The sequence below is a fragment of the Carlito syrichta genome, unplaced genomic scaffold (genome assembly GCF_000164805.1).
Source record: "Carlito syrichta isolate Samal-C Ts95f unplaced genomic scaffold, Tarsius_syrichta-2.0.1 Scaffold302411, whole genome shotgun sequence".
In the NCBI taxonomy this organism is placed as follows: Eukaryota; Metazoa; Chordata; class Mammalia; order Primates; family Tarsiidae; genus Carlito; species Carlito syrichta.
Window position 1 is genome coordinate 37,803 of NW_007246507.1, and position 16,111 is coordinate 53,913.

Sequence of the window (16,111 nt, forward strand, 5' to 3'; positions counted from 1 at the left end):
CACTCCTGGCCACCGCAGCCTTGACCTGCTGGGCTCCGACGATCCTTCCGCCTCAGCCTTCTGAGTAGCCGAAACTACCACACCCGCGCTACCACGCCCGGGTAATTTTTTTGGCTTATTGTAGAGATGAGGTCTCCCCAAGTTGCCTGGGCTGGTCTCAAACCCACAGGCTCAGGCCATCCACTCGCCTCGGCCTCCCAAAGTGCTGGGAATCCAGGCTGAGCTACTGAGCCCGGCCGAGTGCTTTCAGCGACAATTTTGACTGCAATTTTCACCTGGAGTGTTGGATTTAGAAACTGCCCCTGCCTCAGAGACGGTAACTTGAGCGTATCTGTCTAAGGCTAGACTTCCGGAAAACTCTGTTCAGAATCTTCCCCTGGGGATCTTGGTGGAGAATGAGTCTCCCTCTGGGTACTACCTGCAGTCTGGGCCCTCCCACCCCTTTAACCTGTCCCCTGTTGATCTCACGCCAGTTTGGAAGGAGCTAGCTGCAGCACCTCTAGCTTTGGTGACCCAGGTGTTCAGAGGATCAGCTGAGGCAGGGAACGGGCCCAGGGTGGTCATGGGGGGCCCTGAGCCCCCCTCCACCTCTTCATTCTCAGCAGCTCTCCTCTCATTTGCTGTCTGCATTTGCACAAAAGGGTTTGTGGCTAAAAAGAAGTTTGAAAACCACCCCCAGTTTTGCTGTCATGATCCAGGTGTAGATGAGATCGTCTGTGGGCCTCCAGATCAGCTGTTCCAAACGTGGCTTGTAAACTGAGGTAGACGGTTCCGCATCTTAACGTCCTTAGGAAATCACTCCAACCCATCCCAATTTCTTCTGGCCCCTTAATGTACATTTGTGAGGGTTTATCTTAGGGGTACAGCAGGAAGTAACACTATTCAAAGCTAGAGTTCTTCAGGCTGCAGGGCTTTTGTTTTTTCCTTCTCTTCTTCTTCTTTACTTTTAAATGACTAAGACTGGTCCTAAAAACACCAACAGAAAACTCATGACCCCAGGCTACTTGGAATAGAGTCCTTGCAACTTTATTTTCCGTTTGTCTCTGTTATAGGAAATTTGGTCTCACTTGCCTGAAAATAAGTGGTTTCACGATCTGCTGTTGTTTCCAGGTTTTACAGATGAGCCGAAAATCCGGTTTTGGTGTCCTCCTACAAAAAGACATTAATCAGTAATGAGCAAGATGCGGAAAAGCGGGAAGGGACACTTTCAACCACGGACATTCGGCTGGCTGCTGATGCTGTCTGCTTGTCACTGCTGCGAGTCCTCTCTGTGGCCGCAAGGAACAACCTGTCAGTGGGTCATCAGACTCCAGACAGATGTCATCACAGAACGTGCTGGAGGATTAAGAAATGCCGCCCTGCAACACTTCCGGCTCCCGCCCCCTCCCAGATCTGGACTTTTGGTGGTGGCCGTTTGGCCACCGTCTTGGCAAGTTGCTTTGCCCCGGTAGGGCCACGACACGGGGTCCTGGGTCTTCTGTGGGATGATGCTGGGATGGCCGCCCCATGGTCTTCCCAGGCTGGGGCCGCCTGCCTTCCCCGCCAAGAGGCCTGAGCCAGGGTGGGAGTGAAGCTCCCAGTAACTGAGTCAGCCTTGCATGGAGCTGGGAATGTGTGGGCTTGACAGGAGTTCACTTCTCTCCCCTCAGAAAGTTCCTCGGCTTACACTTCTGCTTTCCTGTGTTTCACGTGGCTCTTCCTTCTGTTCCTTTTATGAAAATGCCTTGGTTTAAAATAAAAGTCCTGGGTTAAAGATACACATGGCTGCCGTGACATAAAAGTGCAAGTTCATCTGCAGAAAAGCTATCGGTGCTCCGTGAAGGAAGGCCACGGTGCAGCCATACGTCCTCGCTTTGCACCCGAGTTCCTGGCGTGCCTCTTGTGGTCCAGCCTGTGGCGTGGGTGCAGGGCAGCCCGGAGAGGCTGGAAGGCCCAGGGCAGCCTCAGCCCGGCCACTGGTGCGACAGGGCCATCTCCTCCTGACCCTCTTCCCAGTGCCCCCACTAACACTTGTTCACTTCCACTGAGGACTGAACCCCAGGGACCCTGGCCTCAAGTCAGGCGTGCGCCAAAGAGTAGGGGAGAGGCGTCAGGGGCTCTGTCACTGCCCATTCTTTTTTTGTTGTTTGTTTTAATTGTCCTTCGGCCTTGACAGTTAGCAAAGAATGCAAGGAGAAAGCACTGGGCTGTAGTAGGGAGTGGACAGGAGGCCTCGTGCCTTTTGGGAAAGTCCCTGGGTCTCATCTGAACCACCCCCTCCCAGGCTCTAGCAGCATACGAACTGTTGAGCCCAAAAAAGTCTGCCTCAACAGAAGCACCTCATCCGGGTCAAAGGAGGATTCGGCCCCACCCGCTTTTCCCGGCCAGCTCAAGAAAGGGCGTTGGCACACCAGGTCGTGCTCAGAGGCCACCAGCAGCCACAGAATGTGAAAAGCATTACAGAAAACAGGAAAGACGGCTTGAGGGGAGGAGCAGTGTGGCCATCTCATGGCGTCTGGGAAGATGCCACATCCAGCGAGGTGTGGCGGTGGGCATTCAGGAGTGAGGGGTGCTCAGGAGAGCCGAGACCAGGGCCAGGCCGCCTCCTGGGGCCAAGGGGCTGGGTGTGAAGGGTGTGCATGGTCAGCAGCCAGACTCCTCTAGGGTTGTCTCCAAGGGGGCTCCTTGTCCAGCCACCCCCTGTGAAGGATGAGAGACTGCAGGTGCGTGCCCCGTCCTCAGCGGAAGAGAGAGCAGGCCTCGGGCCCCGGGTCTGGTGTCCAATGCATCTCCCCTGCTGCCTCAGCAGCTGCACTGGCATGTTTGCAGGTTCAGGGGGGCTGGGAGGATGGGGTGGTTTGCTCTGCTTTCTTGCAGCAGGCAGCCACGTGGCAGCTCGGCCCGCCGCCCAGGAGCCCAGCCCCGGCGGGCTGCGGTGGGGAGGTCTCACCCAGCACCTGGCTTTTGTTTTGAAGAAAGAACAGAGCTGTCACCAACCTTCTGAGGGGCCTGTTGTGACAAAATACCACCCCCCAAATTTAATCCGTGATCTTTTGACTAGCAGTCCCGCGTGCAGGCATTCACCTTAAAGAAACACATCACAAAGTGGCACAACTAAGAGATACGCATCCAATTGCTCTTTGGATTTGGCCCAAAATGACAAACACTCCAAATGTCCAGCAAAAGGGACCAGTCAGATAAATTCTAATGCAGCCTTATAAAGGGGGTTCATGCAGCTGTTAGGGAATGAACTAGATCTGTATATGCTGACATCAAATGAAGGCCACTACCTATGCATACGTTTTCAAACATTTGGTTATTCTTATTGTAATACAATAATGGTGTACCACGTGGGCACTGTTAAAATTCAAGCACAGATGAAAACAAGCAAAACATATTTGTTTTTAGAAAGCCCCAAATGATTTCCTTCGCATCAAGGGAACTTTAGGAGGGAACGTGGGCTGCAGGGTGGACAGGCTCTGCTTCTGAGATAGGCAGTGGGTCACATGGATGTGTTTTGTTTGAAAGACATCTTCGCACTCTGCACACACGACATGTCGACTTTAACATGTATCTGTGGGTATGAAAACGGATTCTACTTCAATAAAGAGATACTTTAAAAACCCAAGTACAGAACATTGCCAAAATGTGTAAAATTGGTATTTGAGAGTTTCTTCTTCTTTTTTTCTGCACCTATTTTTTAAAAAACATAACATTAGCCAGGCACGGTGGCTCACGCCTATAATCCCAGCAAGTTGGAAGGCAGAGGTAAGAGAATTTCCTGAGCCCATGGGTTCGAGACCAGCCTGGGCAACTTGGCGAGACCTCATCTCTACAATAAATAAAAAAATTAGCCTGGCATGGCGGCATGTGCCTGTAGTTCCAAAGACTGACGTGGAAGGATTGCCTGAGTCCAGCAGGACGAGGCTGCGGTGGCCGTGAGCGTGCCACTGTACTCCAGCCTGGGCGATGGAGTGAAACTCAGACTCAAAAAAAAAAAAAGAACATAACATTGAAATCTTATAGAACATAATAAATAGAGGGTATAGAAAATGGAATCTTAATATTGCCCTGCACATTTGGTCTTTTTTCTCTAATAATATATCAGGGCTTCTGGGTGTATTTGTACGTGTACAGGAAAAGTCTGTAAAAATGGATTCTGAGCACTATGTCCGTGGAAGTCCTCGAGGCAGCCTCTGGGGAGGAGCAGAAGGAAATGGAAGACAAAGTGATTAGTCCAGAAAAAGCTGAAGAAGCAAAATTAAAAGCAAGGTGCCCTCACTGGGGACAAAAGCCAGGAGGTTCAGATTTCTAAAGAAACGATTGCAGAGAGGGCAAAAATATTTTGATTCTGGGGATTACAACATGGCTAAAGCAAAAATGAAAACCAAGCAACTTCCTTTTGCAGCCCCAGATAAGATAGAGGTCACTGGTGACCACATTCCCCCTCCACAAGACCCTCCTCAACAAAAACCATCCCTTGCTGCTAGCAAGCTGACTGGTTGATTCAAAGAACTGAACTGCATGAATCTTTTTTGTTGTTGTTAGAGATAAGGTCTCGCCAAGTTGCCTGGGCTGGTCTTGAACCCGTGGGCTCAGGCAATTCACTCGCCTCGGCCTCCCAAAGTGCTAAGATGACAGGCTGAGCCACAGAGCCCGGCCTTGCATGAATCTTCCAATACCCAATATTCCTCCTTAGTATGTTACTTATCTACCTCTCATTTCCTTTTATTCACTAAGTCATTTGAGACTGACAGCTTTGCGGGTAGTAGCAGCATGTACTGCTATTGTAAGGGGATACATGTGTAGGGTTTTTGATTGGTTTAACAGTACACTGATGGGAAGGGCATGCTAGAGCAACATTAAGTCACCTACTTGAAAATAATTGTACATATTACCTAACTCCTAGGGTGCCACTGGTTCCAAATGTAACAAACAAGTTTCAACATTTTTTATGTTTTTCATTACTTCGCTTTAATTACAGCGTTGGATGTGACCCTTATTTAATATAACCTCTATCGTATGGATTTATCCTGTATTCTGGATTTTGTAAAACAGAAGTTTCAGACCACAGGTCAGAAGAAAGGTCATTTACATCAAACACACATGGATGGGGCTCCTGTCGATATGTGTCTTTACTTGAACCTGAATGGTCTTAAACCTGTTTTGGCTTTAACAGGAAAACTTTACTGGGGGAATATCTGCCCATTCTGGTGTAACTTATGTGACTCTAGTGCTTAGCAGCTGCCGTTGAAGCCAGTATTCTTATTGGTCCTGTAGTGTTAGAATACCTTTTGTTGCCGAAGATGTGAATGAAGTATGCATGTGCATCGACTGTTGAATTCACTCTTGTGCCATTTTTGTAAATACAATAGTTTTGTGCAACCTCTCAAAAAAAATAAGATTGACTCCAAGCTGCTATGGCAGTTTCTTTGGGGAATATCCACTTCTGCGTTGTATAGTTCTGCATTGTGTGAGTTTGTTTTTTTGTTTTTAATCATGCATTACAGCCGGGCTCAGCCTGTAATCCCGCGCTTTGGGAGGCTGAGGTGAGTGGATTGCCTGAGCCCGCGGGTTCGAGACCCGCCTGGGCAACTTGGTGAGACTTCATCTCTACAATAAATCAAAAAATTAGCTGGGTGTGGTAGCGCATGCCTGTAGTTCCAGCTACTTGGAAGGCTGAGGCAGAAGGCTCACCGGAGCCCAGCAAGTCGAGGCTGCGGTGGCCGGGAGCGGCCACTGCACTCCAGTCTGGGCGACAGAGTGAGACTCCAACTCAAAAAAAAAAAAAAAAATCATGCATTACTTTTGTAGTTGGGAGAAAACAAAAAGAAAACAAAAGTTTGAAAAAAAAGAACCTCTGGTCATTGTTATAGTAAAAAGTTGAAATCAATAAAAATGTCCATCAATGAAAGATCTTTTCATAAATAAAGATTTTTAAAAATCGTACCACGGACACCATGGTGGGGCACAGCGGAGGTGGCTGCACCCGTGTGGCCCAAGTATCTAGCAGCTGTGCAACACTGAGTGGGTCACGCTGGTTCTGTGGGCCGGCTGTCTCTGCTGAGATGGGAGCATCTCCTGGAGTGCTTGTCAGCGGACAAGCTGGGGGTGCTGGCCTCCTCCCAGCCCCTCAGCGGGAAGCAGCCTACAGGTGTGGTGCCCACAGGGGCCTGTTCAAAGGCAGAAGGGGGCTTCTGCACCCGCCTCCTTCCTTTCATCTTACTCATCCCCCCAACCCCCGGCCCAGCAGCCTGTGTCTCTACCTGTAGGAAGTGAGCAACTTGTTTTCGGAAAGTGATCCCCTGGGGCCCACGTGGGCGGCAAAGCTGATCCAAATCTACCACGCAGTCAAAGGGAAAGACAGAAAGAGCCCTGTCTTCAGAGGCCTTCCCAGGTGGCGGAGGACAAAGAGATTTCCCCTTGTCACTTCTTGGGAAACCTCCTTCGATGCGTCACTGTCACTCCTTGGGCACCATGAGTCACGGGTTCCTGGAGTCCTCCCGGCTACACAACTCAGTCGATTCCAACAGGACACCCCATCTTCTAGCCCCTCGGGGGTCTGAGATTCACGGGAGCGTGCACGACACATGGGACTTGTTCGGGCTGGAAGGCGTATTGTCATGTCAGCACTCCTGGATTGGCTTTTGCCCATTAATTTTACTCCCTTTCACCCACGAGTACCCATTTTAGAGCTCGGTTTAGTAACTTAGACTTCTAAATTTGTTGGGTTTTTTTTTTTTTTGAGTTGGAGTCTCAGTCTGTCACTGGAGTGCAGTGGCACTGTCACTACTCATCGTAGCCTCAACCTCCTGGGATCAGGCAGTTCTCCCACCTCAGCCTCCCGACTAGCTGGGTCTACAGGCACACATCATCATGTCCAGCTAATTTTTAAATGTTTTGTAGAGATGAGGTCTCACCCGGGCTGGTCTTGAACACCTGGGCTCAAGCAATCCTCTCACCTCGGCCTCCCAAAGTGCTGGGATTACAGGCATGAGCCATTGCGCCTGGCTTATGCATCGAAGGAAGTTTCCTAAGAAGTGACAAGGGAAATCTCTTTGTCTTCCACCAGCTGGGAAGGCCTCTGTTCAAATATATCTATTTGGGGTAACTTCCATGTGCTGGGTCTGCCCTGTGCTGGGATGCAGCCAGTCCTCCCAGGGCTCCTGTCTGGTCGATGGCCGCTAGGCCTGTTTCCTCTCTACCAGTCAGGGGCAGGGCCTGTGGGAGTCCTCTGGTCCTTTCCTGCCACCTGCACAAGTGATCACCATTCCCAGTCTAAACAAACAGATGGGCCAGGCAAGCGGCTGGGCTGGGGGGTGGAGGGGAGGTCCTCAGCCTCCTGCAGGCTGGGTGCAACCTTCCCCTGTGGCCTTCCCTCCGCTGCCGGTCCCCCACCCGCCTACCTTTCTGGAGAACACAGCCCAACAACCCAGACATCAACTGAGCGCACGTGTGTTGACTTTTGTCATCGTGAGGGGACACAGACCTGGGGCCGCACTTGCATGGCTTGGGAGTGAGTGGCTTTTGGGTCGCACTGGCTCCGGCCCGGTGCCTGCCCTGGACAGACAAGAAACAAGCGAACAGAGAGAGACCCGGATGACACGAGGCAGAAGGCACCAACTGCCTTCTCACAGACAGCTATGTTTGGCTGAGAAGAGCAAGCAGGCCTCTCCCAGGAGAGCTTGTGGAGGTCTCTGTGGTTAGGTGGAAAGTGTGAGGTGGGTCTAGTAGGGGGTGGGAGCCCACTTGCCTCACTCAGCCCCCCACAGGACACCTTTGGCATCCTGCAGGCCTGAAGCTGCCTGCTGGGCTCGACGGCCGGCTGGGCAGACCAGGCCAGCAAGAGGGAGCCCGTGACCCCCAACCCTCCACCCTCACCTAGGCCCCAGCCAAGCTCTGGAAAGTGGGGAGGGGGGAACAACGGCAAACTGGATCAGCACAAAAGGTGGGCCTGACTCCAGACGGCGAAGGCTCTGGCTGGGCCAGAGCAGAGAAAGATGGAGTTTGACTTGTCCCTTCCTTCTCTCTCAGTGTCACAGCGATGTTTCCTGTTTGGGAGTGGGGACGCAGGGTGGCTTTCACGATTCAAGTAGGCCTTTGTGGGAGGCCTGTTCGTCCCTGTTCAAAGCCTAGCCCCCTAGAAAGCCCGCAGCCCATGTCTGAGGGACCATCTTGCGATGTGGGGGCTGGAGGAGGTGGGAGGACAGGCCCACTGGGGGCTCGCTGAGAGGGCCTCATGGCTTCCCCGGTCAGGACACCTGCCGGCCCCACCCACAAAGGAGACTTGTCCATGGAGAAGGAGCCATCCTGCTGGGCTTTGATCTGTGTCATTCAGAGTGAGTGTGTCTGGGTGTGCTTTTGTGCATGGCAGGCGATTTGGGGGCAGAGGGTGCAGGGGAGTGCTTGCCTTGTAAGCTCTGTGGCATACAGAGGACAACTGTCCCATATTTGAGGCTGGTCGATGTAGACACCAAGTCTCTCATCCACTCTTCCTCTCCGCTTTTGTTTGCTATTTATTTATCTATTCTCACTCAAGGTGATTTAGTTTCTCCTCCTAATTGGCCTAAAATCACCATTTGTTCCCCTCCCCCGAACCCAGATACAGCGTGCTGCCTGGCTGCGGTTCTGTGGGGGCTGCTCAGGAGTATGGTTAGATGAGAGGACACAGTTACAATCTTTTCCCACTAACTTATGCTTTTCTTTTCTCTTTTTTTTGAGTCGGAGTCTCACTGTCGCTCAGGCTGGAGTGCCGTGGCATGCTCACGGCCACCGCAGCCTCGACCTGCTGAACTCAGGAGATCCTTCTGCCTCAGTCTTCCAAGTAGCTGAAACCACAGGCATGCACCACATTGCCCGGCTAATTTTTTGCCACTGTAGAGACGAGGTCTCACCAAGTTGACCAGGCTGGTCTCGAACCCCCAGGGCTCTGGCAATCCTCTTGCCTCGGCCTCCCAAAGTGCTAGGATGACAGGCTGAGCCACTGAGACCAGACGCAAAAAATTTTTTAAATCAGAAATTTCAAAATATAAATGAGAGGATCTACTTGATACATCTATGTTGAAAACATGTCTGGAGGTCCAACCACACACACACAAACATACACAAACACACACACACACACACACACACACATACTTATTTTCAGAGCAGTATTGCTCAGATCCCCCTCACTAAAAGTTTGACGTGACCAGATGGCCTATAGCTTGCTCCATACTTGGTACCCTGTGCCGTTCACCTGTGTTACCTCAATGAACCGCTCATGCACGTGAGCACTCTTGCTATTTCACAGGCAGGTCACCGAACCCCAGCCCAGTCAAGTCGCCAGGCAGAAAAAGAAACACCTGGGGAAAGAATTTCACCCAAATACTACCTCCACTCCCCACCCAGTGATACCTGATGAGATGCCCTCCCCTATGCTCCCACCCACGAAGACGAGGGAGGGCAGTTGAACCTCAGAGGCTGCACATGTTGACCTGCTTCGTGGTTCTGTCACTCCCAGAGTTCACGATCACCACATGTAAGTCACTTGCGGGCTCTTGCTCTACTTTTGTTGTGGCTGAGGCAGCAGCAGATGGCAACTAAAATTCAAAACTTTTCGCAACGGGCATAACCTTATTCCCGAATCCAGAACGGAGTTGTAGATCCCTGTGTGGTAAAAAGAACTTGACCTTTGGGAGGCTGAGGTGAGTGGATTGCCTGAGCCCGCGGGTTCGAGACCCGCCTGGGCAGCGAGACCTCATCTCTACAATAAATCAAAAAATCAGCCTGGCGTTGTAGAGCATGCCTGTAATTCCAGGTACTTGGAAGGCTGAGGCGGAAGGATCGCCGGAGCCCAGCAGGTCAGGGCTGCGGTGGCCGCTCCCGGCCACCGCACTCCAGTCTGGGCAACAGAGTGAGACTCCAATTCAAAGTAAATAAATAAATAAATAAATAAAAAGAACTTGAAATCTACCTAATTCAGCTTCCAAAATAATCCTTGACCGCTTTACAGCAACCCATCCAGCACTTGTCCAGTCACACTAAATCCCGCCAGTGACATTCAGCCTTCATTATCCAGGCAATCCATTTCATGTTTAACTCTGGCAGAAAGGTTTGTCTTGTTGTGTTGTAAAGTTTTTTCAAAACAGTGAGGTGGGGAGGGGAGGAGCGATATGGAGTGAACAGCTACCATATTGAAAGTGGCAGCATGGCCACCCTGAAAGACTTTCTTCTCAAAAAAAGGCCTGGCAAGCTTCCAAGAATTGCTCAAAATACAAGTCTACTCAGTGGCTCGCCCTCAACTGTGGTTGGGACTAACATATCAAGAGAACCTTCTGATTGCCACAGAATCCACAGTGACGTCCACGCATGTGGACATTCCCATGGCCAGCTCTCAGTGTGCCAGTGCAGTTCCATTCCAGCCCTTTCTGCAGGGGAGTCGGTTAGGGAGGAGTACACGACACGTGCAGGCAAGAGTGACCTATCTTTTACAGACATGACCTTGAACCTGCTCTATTTTTTTTAAAGGAAGTGGGTGGTGTTGGTTGCCACATTCCCTGGCAGTGTAGCGAGGCGTCTACGCAGAGAAAATTACGTGGGTGGTTGGGGTTCTTTCCACATGGCAGGGCATGGGTGGTTCACCCGGCTTCATGGCCACTTGCCGGGTCACCTGTCTTCCTGGCGGGTCTGTTGACGCTCCCTCAACCCCAAATCTCTTCTGCTTTCAACATTGTCATTAGGAATTCCTCAGTGGTTTCTGTTTCCTCCTGCCCAACCTGCACATGTCACAGATTCTTAGAATATCCCGTGGACTGTAAGACCTTCTAGAGTTGCTCTGTGTTTTGTTTTGATCACTGGGAGGAGCGCATGCATTTTATAGCCCTGTGGCCTGCCACACAACTGGGGTGGTGTCACTGGCTAAACAGGGGGCAGGACGACCCCTCCTTCACTCCTGCGGCCCAGATGGACTCCTCTGATGACCAGGGTAGAACGAGGAAGACAACACAGACCCGTGCACAACACAGACAGCTGCCTGCACAGAGTTTCCACAAGACCACACATCCTCTCGGGCCGTCAGGGGTACATCGGTAGGAGAGAAATGACGCCATCTCAGCCTGCTTGGGCCACACACGTGTCAGAGCTCGGGAAAGCTGTCTTGGACGATTCCTCCACACACTCAGGTAAGAGCTCCTGTTCTTGTCCAAACCTGCCTCTGTCTCCTGGGAGTCAGGGTCTGCAGGGCTCCTTTTAAGGTGTGTCCTGGGGAGAATGACCTGCACACAGGCAGCCTGATACAGTCAGGTAAGGGCAATAGAGGATGGAGCAGATGGGAAGAAGGTGAGCTTGCAGGAAGTGACCCTTCTAGGGGATCCCATGCCTCCCGATGGCTTGCAGACCCTTCAGACTTAGAGGTGACAGCAGAGAATGGATCCCTGCATTTGTCTTTGCTTGTGCTGTGGCTGCATGCATCTTCAGTTAGTTTTTTCCCAGAGTGCTTGTGCACTGTCCATCAGTAGAAGCCAGGGCCTTCTGGAGCACAGGCTTTCAGGGTCAGGTCTCTCCCGGAGCCCCGGGACATCCGTCTGGCGCGGCCTTTTCCCACCAGAGCTGTGCCCGGGTGCCACCTGCCAGCGCAGCCATCGTCTGACTCCAGAGTGATCACGCAACCACAAGCCAGCCATAAGCCTCTGACTGAGCATGCCTGGGGTTTGCTGAGACAGCTAGGGACCCAAACAGGCTTGGATTAAGTCAGTCAAGGCAAATCCTGTACCCTGGACTCTTGCCCAAGGAAGTGGAAGAGAAAGCCCCAAGGATGGGCAGCTGCACCCTTGGGGGTGGCTGCCTCTTTTATGTGGGGATGTTATGTAGGGCGTCCCTTCCCCCAGCCTGCAGCATTCCACCCCCCACCCCGGGCTGCTCGGGACGGAAGCAACAAGTTCACTTAGGAACACAGATGCCCCATTCTGTCCCAGCCTCCTGGTGTGCCCAGAGCCCTCCAGGAGTTGAGAAGGGATCTACAGTGCCCTAAGAAGTTGCTCAGACCCTTGAAGCTTAGTGTGGCAACCACACCTCAAAATACGACTCCAGTGCTGTGGTCACTGTGCATCTATGTGCTATGGTTAGCTCTGCATTTTGTTCTACTTTATTTCTTATTATTATAGAGTCAGGGCTCACTCTGTCACCCAGGCTGGAGGGAAGTGGCACTGTTTCAGTCAGATCACGGTCACCACAGCCTTGACCTCCTGGACTTAGGCGATCCTTCCGCCTACGCCTCCCAAGTAGCTGGACTATAGGCACGCACCACCATGCCCAGCTCATTCTTTTTATTTTGTGGTAGAGACAATGTCTCGCTATGTTGCCTAGGTTGGTCGCAAACTCCTGGGCTCAAGCAATCCTCCTGCTTTATCCTCTGAAGTGTTGGAATTACAGGAGCGAGCCAGCGTGCCTGACCTGTATTTTAGAAACATCAACAAAACAACCTCTACGGTCAACTATAAGGAGGTGTTTTGGTAAACTGTGGTCCATTTACTTGGTAGACAATTATGCAAACCTCACCAAATGTGGTTGTAAAGATTTTGTAAGCCGGGCTCGGTGGCTCAGCCTGTAATCCCATGCCTTGGGAGGCTGAGGTGAGTGGATTGCCTGAGCCCACGGGTTTGAGACCCGCCTGGGCAGCAAGACCTCATCTCTACAATAAATCAAAAAAATCAGCCGGGCATGGTAGCGCGCGCCTGTCATTCCGGCTACTTGGAAGGCTGAGGCGGAAGGATGGCCGGAACCCAGCAGGTCGAGACTGCGGTGGTGGTTGGGAGCGGCCACTGCACTCCAGTCTGGGCGACGGAGTGAGACTCCAACTCAAAAAAAAAAAAAATTTTGTAAACAATTCAGGGACAGTTGATAGAAAATCAAGTAAAGGAAAAGCAAGCCGTGGGGCTACATTTCCAGTAAGAAAGGTCGAGACGAGGCTTAGGAAAGAAGCCCAAGGATGTGCCCCAGAGAGACGAGAGGCTTCTGTCACCTGCGATGGCGGGCCCTCCTTCCCCTGCCACTCCCACCCTCCCCGGCCAGGCCTCCCTCTCTTCCCTGGCCCAGAGGAGTGTAATGAAGAGTCTCCTCCTCAGGCCGGGTTTGGTGGCTCAGTCTGTCATCCCAGCGCTTTGGGAGGCTGAGGCGAGTGGATTGCCTGAGCCCGTGGGTTCGAGACCAGCCCGGGAAACTTGATGAGAACGCGTCTCTACAATAAAATTAAAAAATTAGGTGGGCATGGTGGTGCGCGCCTGTGGTTCTGGCTACTTGGAAGGCTGAGGTGGGAGGATCACAGAAGCCCAGCAGGTCGAGGCTGCGGTGGCCGTGAGCATGCCACTGTACTCCAGCCTGGGCGACGGAGTAAGACTCCAACTCAAAAAGAAAAGAAAAGTCCCCTCCTCTAGGGCCTTGGGAAGGGACCAGCAGCTCCCACTCCTGTTGACTGGTAGCAGATGCCACTCGGAGAAACCAGCAGGAAGCGTGTGTGGCAGCAACATGGATGCCAGGCATGCATCCCGATGACAGTCACACTGCCTGTGCAGTGTTCTGTTGGCATGGTGTCAGCTGACCCTCAGAACGGAACTTCGAGGTGGCTGCCCCCATTTTTCAGATGTGGACACCAAGGCTTAGAGAAGCTGAGTGAGATGTGAGGCCCCAGATTTGATCCCAAGGCTGCCTGACTTTTTCCCTTTCCATCTGTTCGTTCACTCAATCGCAGATTCACTCTTCTTTCACTTACTCGCTCTTTGGCCGGGAGAAGAGGGCTTCTGGTCCCCCAAGCTCCCTACAAATCAGAGGGAACACACACACTACAAATACCACACACACAGCTACCCAGTCTGGAACAAAGACACAGAACTAAGTGGTGGTTCCGGGCTGACCTCGCATTTCCAGCTGCGAGAGAGGGTGGCTGCATCGGCCTGAGCCTCGACCTCCTTCTCTGAGAAATGGTGCTCCTCACCGTACCTGGCACAGAAGGCGACGCAGGTAAAGCGTGTGGCAGAGTTAGTACCTAGCACTGAGGTCTGGCACTTGTTCCTTAGACTTGACCGTGGGATCGGCCATAGCCCAGGGTCCTCCTTTCACAACTCTCAGGCCGAGTGGGGCAAGAGGCTCCCAGATACAGCATTCCACGGCATCCAGAATGCACTCCAAGCCACTCCCCAGTGCCAGGCCCAGCCATCTCCCCCCCGCTGACCACTGCATGGGCACACGCGCGCACACACGCACACACACACACACACACACGCTGTGTGTGGGCCCTCCCTCCTCAGGCTCTGTGCCCCTGCTCTCTCTGCCGGGTCATCCCCCCCGCCCGCCAGCCTTTTCCAGGACCATGCCCCCACTCATTCTGCAAAAACGCAGCCTTTCCAGAAGGTCCCAGGGTAGTCTCTGTCACACTTTGAGCACTCATCACTCTCCCTCATTCTTTCTTCTCTGTGTTTTGCCTTGTCGTCTGTCCCACTATACTGTCCCCATCAGAGACCACATGTGCCTTTTTTTTTTTTTTGAGTTGCAGTCTCACTCCGTTGTCCAGGCTCACAGCCACCTGAGTGTCCACCTGCTGGACTCCGGTGATCCTCCCGCCTCAGCCTTTCAAGAAGCTGGAACCACAGGTGTGCGCCACCACACCCAATTAATTTTTGATCTATTGTAGAGACGAGGTCTGGCCAAGTTGCCCGGGCTGGTCTTGAACCCACGGGCTCAGGCAATCCACTTGCCTTGGCCTCCCAGAGTGCTGGGACGACAGGCTGAGCCACTGAGCTCGGTCCCACATGTGCGTCTTGAGGATTGCTTAACCCCTGCCTAGCACACTGTCCGGCACGTGTTGTGGCACTTAATATTAAATCAATGCACAAATGAACATTTTGTCTAAAACAGAAGCTAATCATGGACTTGGTCCTTACCCTCAGAGAGCTGTAAAAATGGCTGTGCAAAAAGGACAAATATGGTATGATTCTACTCACGGGAGGTACCTAGAGTGGTCAGATTCAGACAAACAGCAAAGATGGTGGCGGTTACCAGGAGCGGGAGGAATGGGGAATTGTTTACTGGGCGCGGGTTTTCACACAGGACAATGGGAAAGTTCTGTGGCCGGATGGTGATGACGGTAGCCCAACGATGTAATGCCACTGGACTGCTCACTTCAAAATGCTTAACATGGTAAATCTTATGTTATGCTTATGTTTGACCACAATTTTTAAAAGCTTTTAAAAATGGTTTAGGAGAAAGACATAAGCAAAGGGAACAACTGCAGAATTTTGAGAGATGATGTGAATAATGGCACAGACAAGATGGGCACGGAGTGGCACTTCTGACTTGGTTCTGACCCCACAAGCCTGCTCCGAAGGCCGTCTCCACGTGGAGTGTGGCTTTGCACAGAACATTGCTCTCTGAGAAGGTGTTATTTTTAAGTTCTCTGTTTGTAAAGATGATATAATTGTAGTAGTAGACATTGCAGTGATTTATAAACTAGAAACAAGAAGGGAAAGGCATCTTGATACATTTTATTTTTTTATTTTTGAGTTGGAGTCTCACTCTTTGTCGCCCAGGCCGGATGCAGTGGCACATTCCTGGCCACCGCAGCCTCGACCTGCTGGTCTCTGGCGATCCTTCCGACTCAGCCTTCCAAGTGACTGGAACTACAGGCATGCACCAGAACAACCGGCTAATTTTTTGATTTATTGTGGAGACGAGGTCTCACCAAGTTGCCCAGGCTGGTCTTGAACCTGTGGGCTCAGGCAATCTTCTAGCCTCAACCTTGCAAATTATTGGGATTACAGGCATGAGCCATCATGCTCGGCTCGAATTTGCTACTTTCTAAAGTTTATTGATACTTCCCTTTTATCTTATGTAAAACGTAGTAATACCTATATTTCTGCATTGTGGTATACTTGTCTAGGGATACCTGAAAACGTATGAAATTGGACTACTTTTCTTAGAATGTTTTACTATAGGCCAGTCTCATGGGCCATCTCTTCCTCAGATGTAAATGATATCTGGTTATGTGTTACACATAATAAAGTGGACATTTTAGCCGGGCTCGGTGGCCTCAGCCTGTAATCCCGCGCCTTTGGGAGGCTGAGGTGAGTGGATTGCCTGAGCCCGCGGGTTCGAGACCCGC

The 16,111-nt window shown here is 51.6% G+C and overlaps 1 protein-coding gene and 1 pseudogene across 1 annotated transcript in view; both read left to right on the forward strand.

The window, feature by feature from the left end:
* Nucleotides 1-1,173, forward strand: part of CD8B (CD8b molecule) — a 15,894-nt gene extending 14,721 nt beyond the window's left edge. The window contains exon 7 of the mRNA XM_021711622.1: nt 1,053-1,173. Within this exon, the coding sequence (XP_021567297.1) occupies nt 1,053-1,173 (121 nt within the window). The remainder of the gene's footprint in view (nt 1-1,052) is intronic.
* A 2,973-nt stretch (nt 1,174-4,146) lies between these two features.
* Nucleotides 4,147-4,485, forward strand: LOC103258930 (annotated as a pseudogene).
* The last annotated feature ends 11,626 nt before the right edge of the window (nt 4,486-16,111 follow it).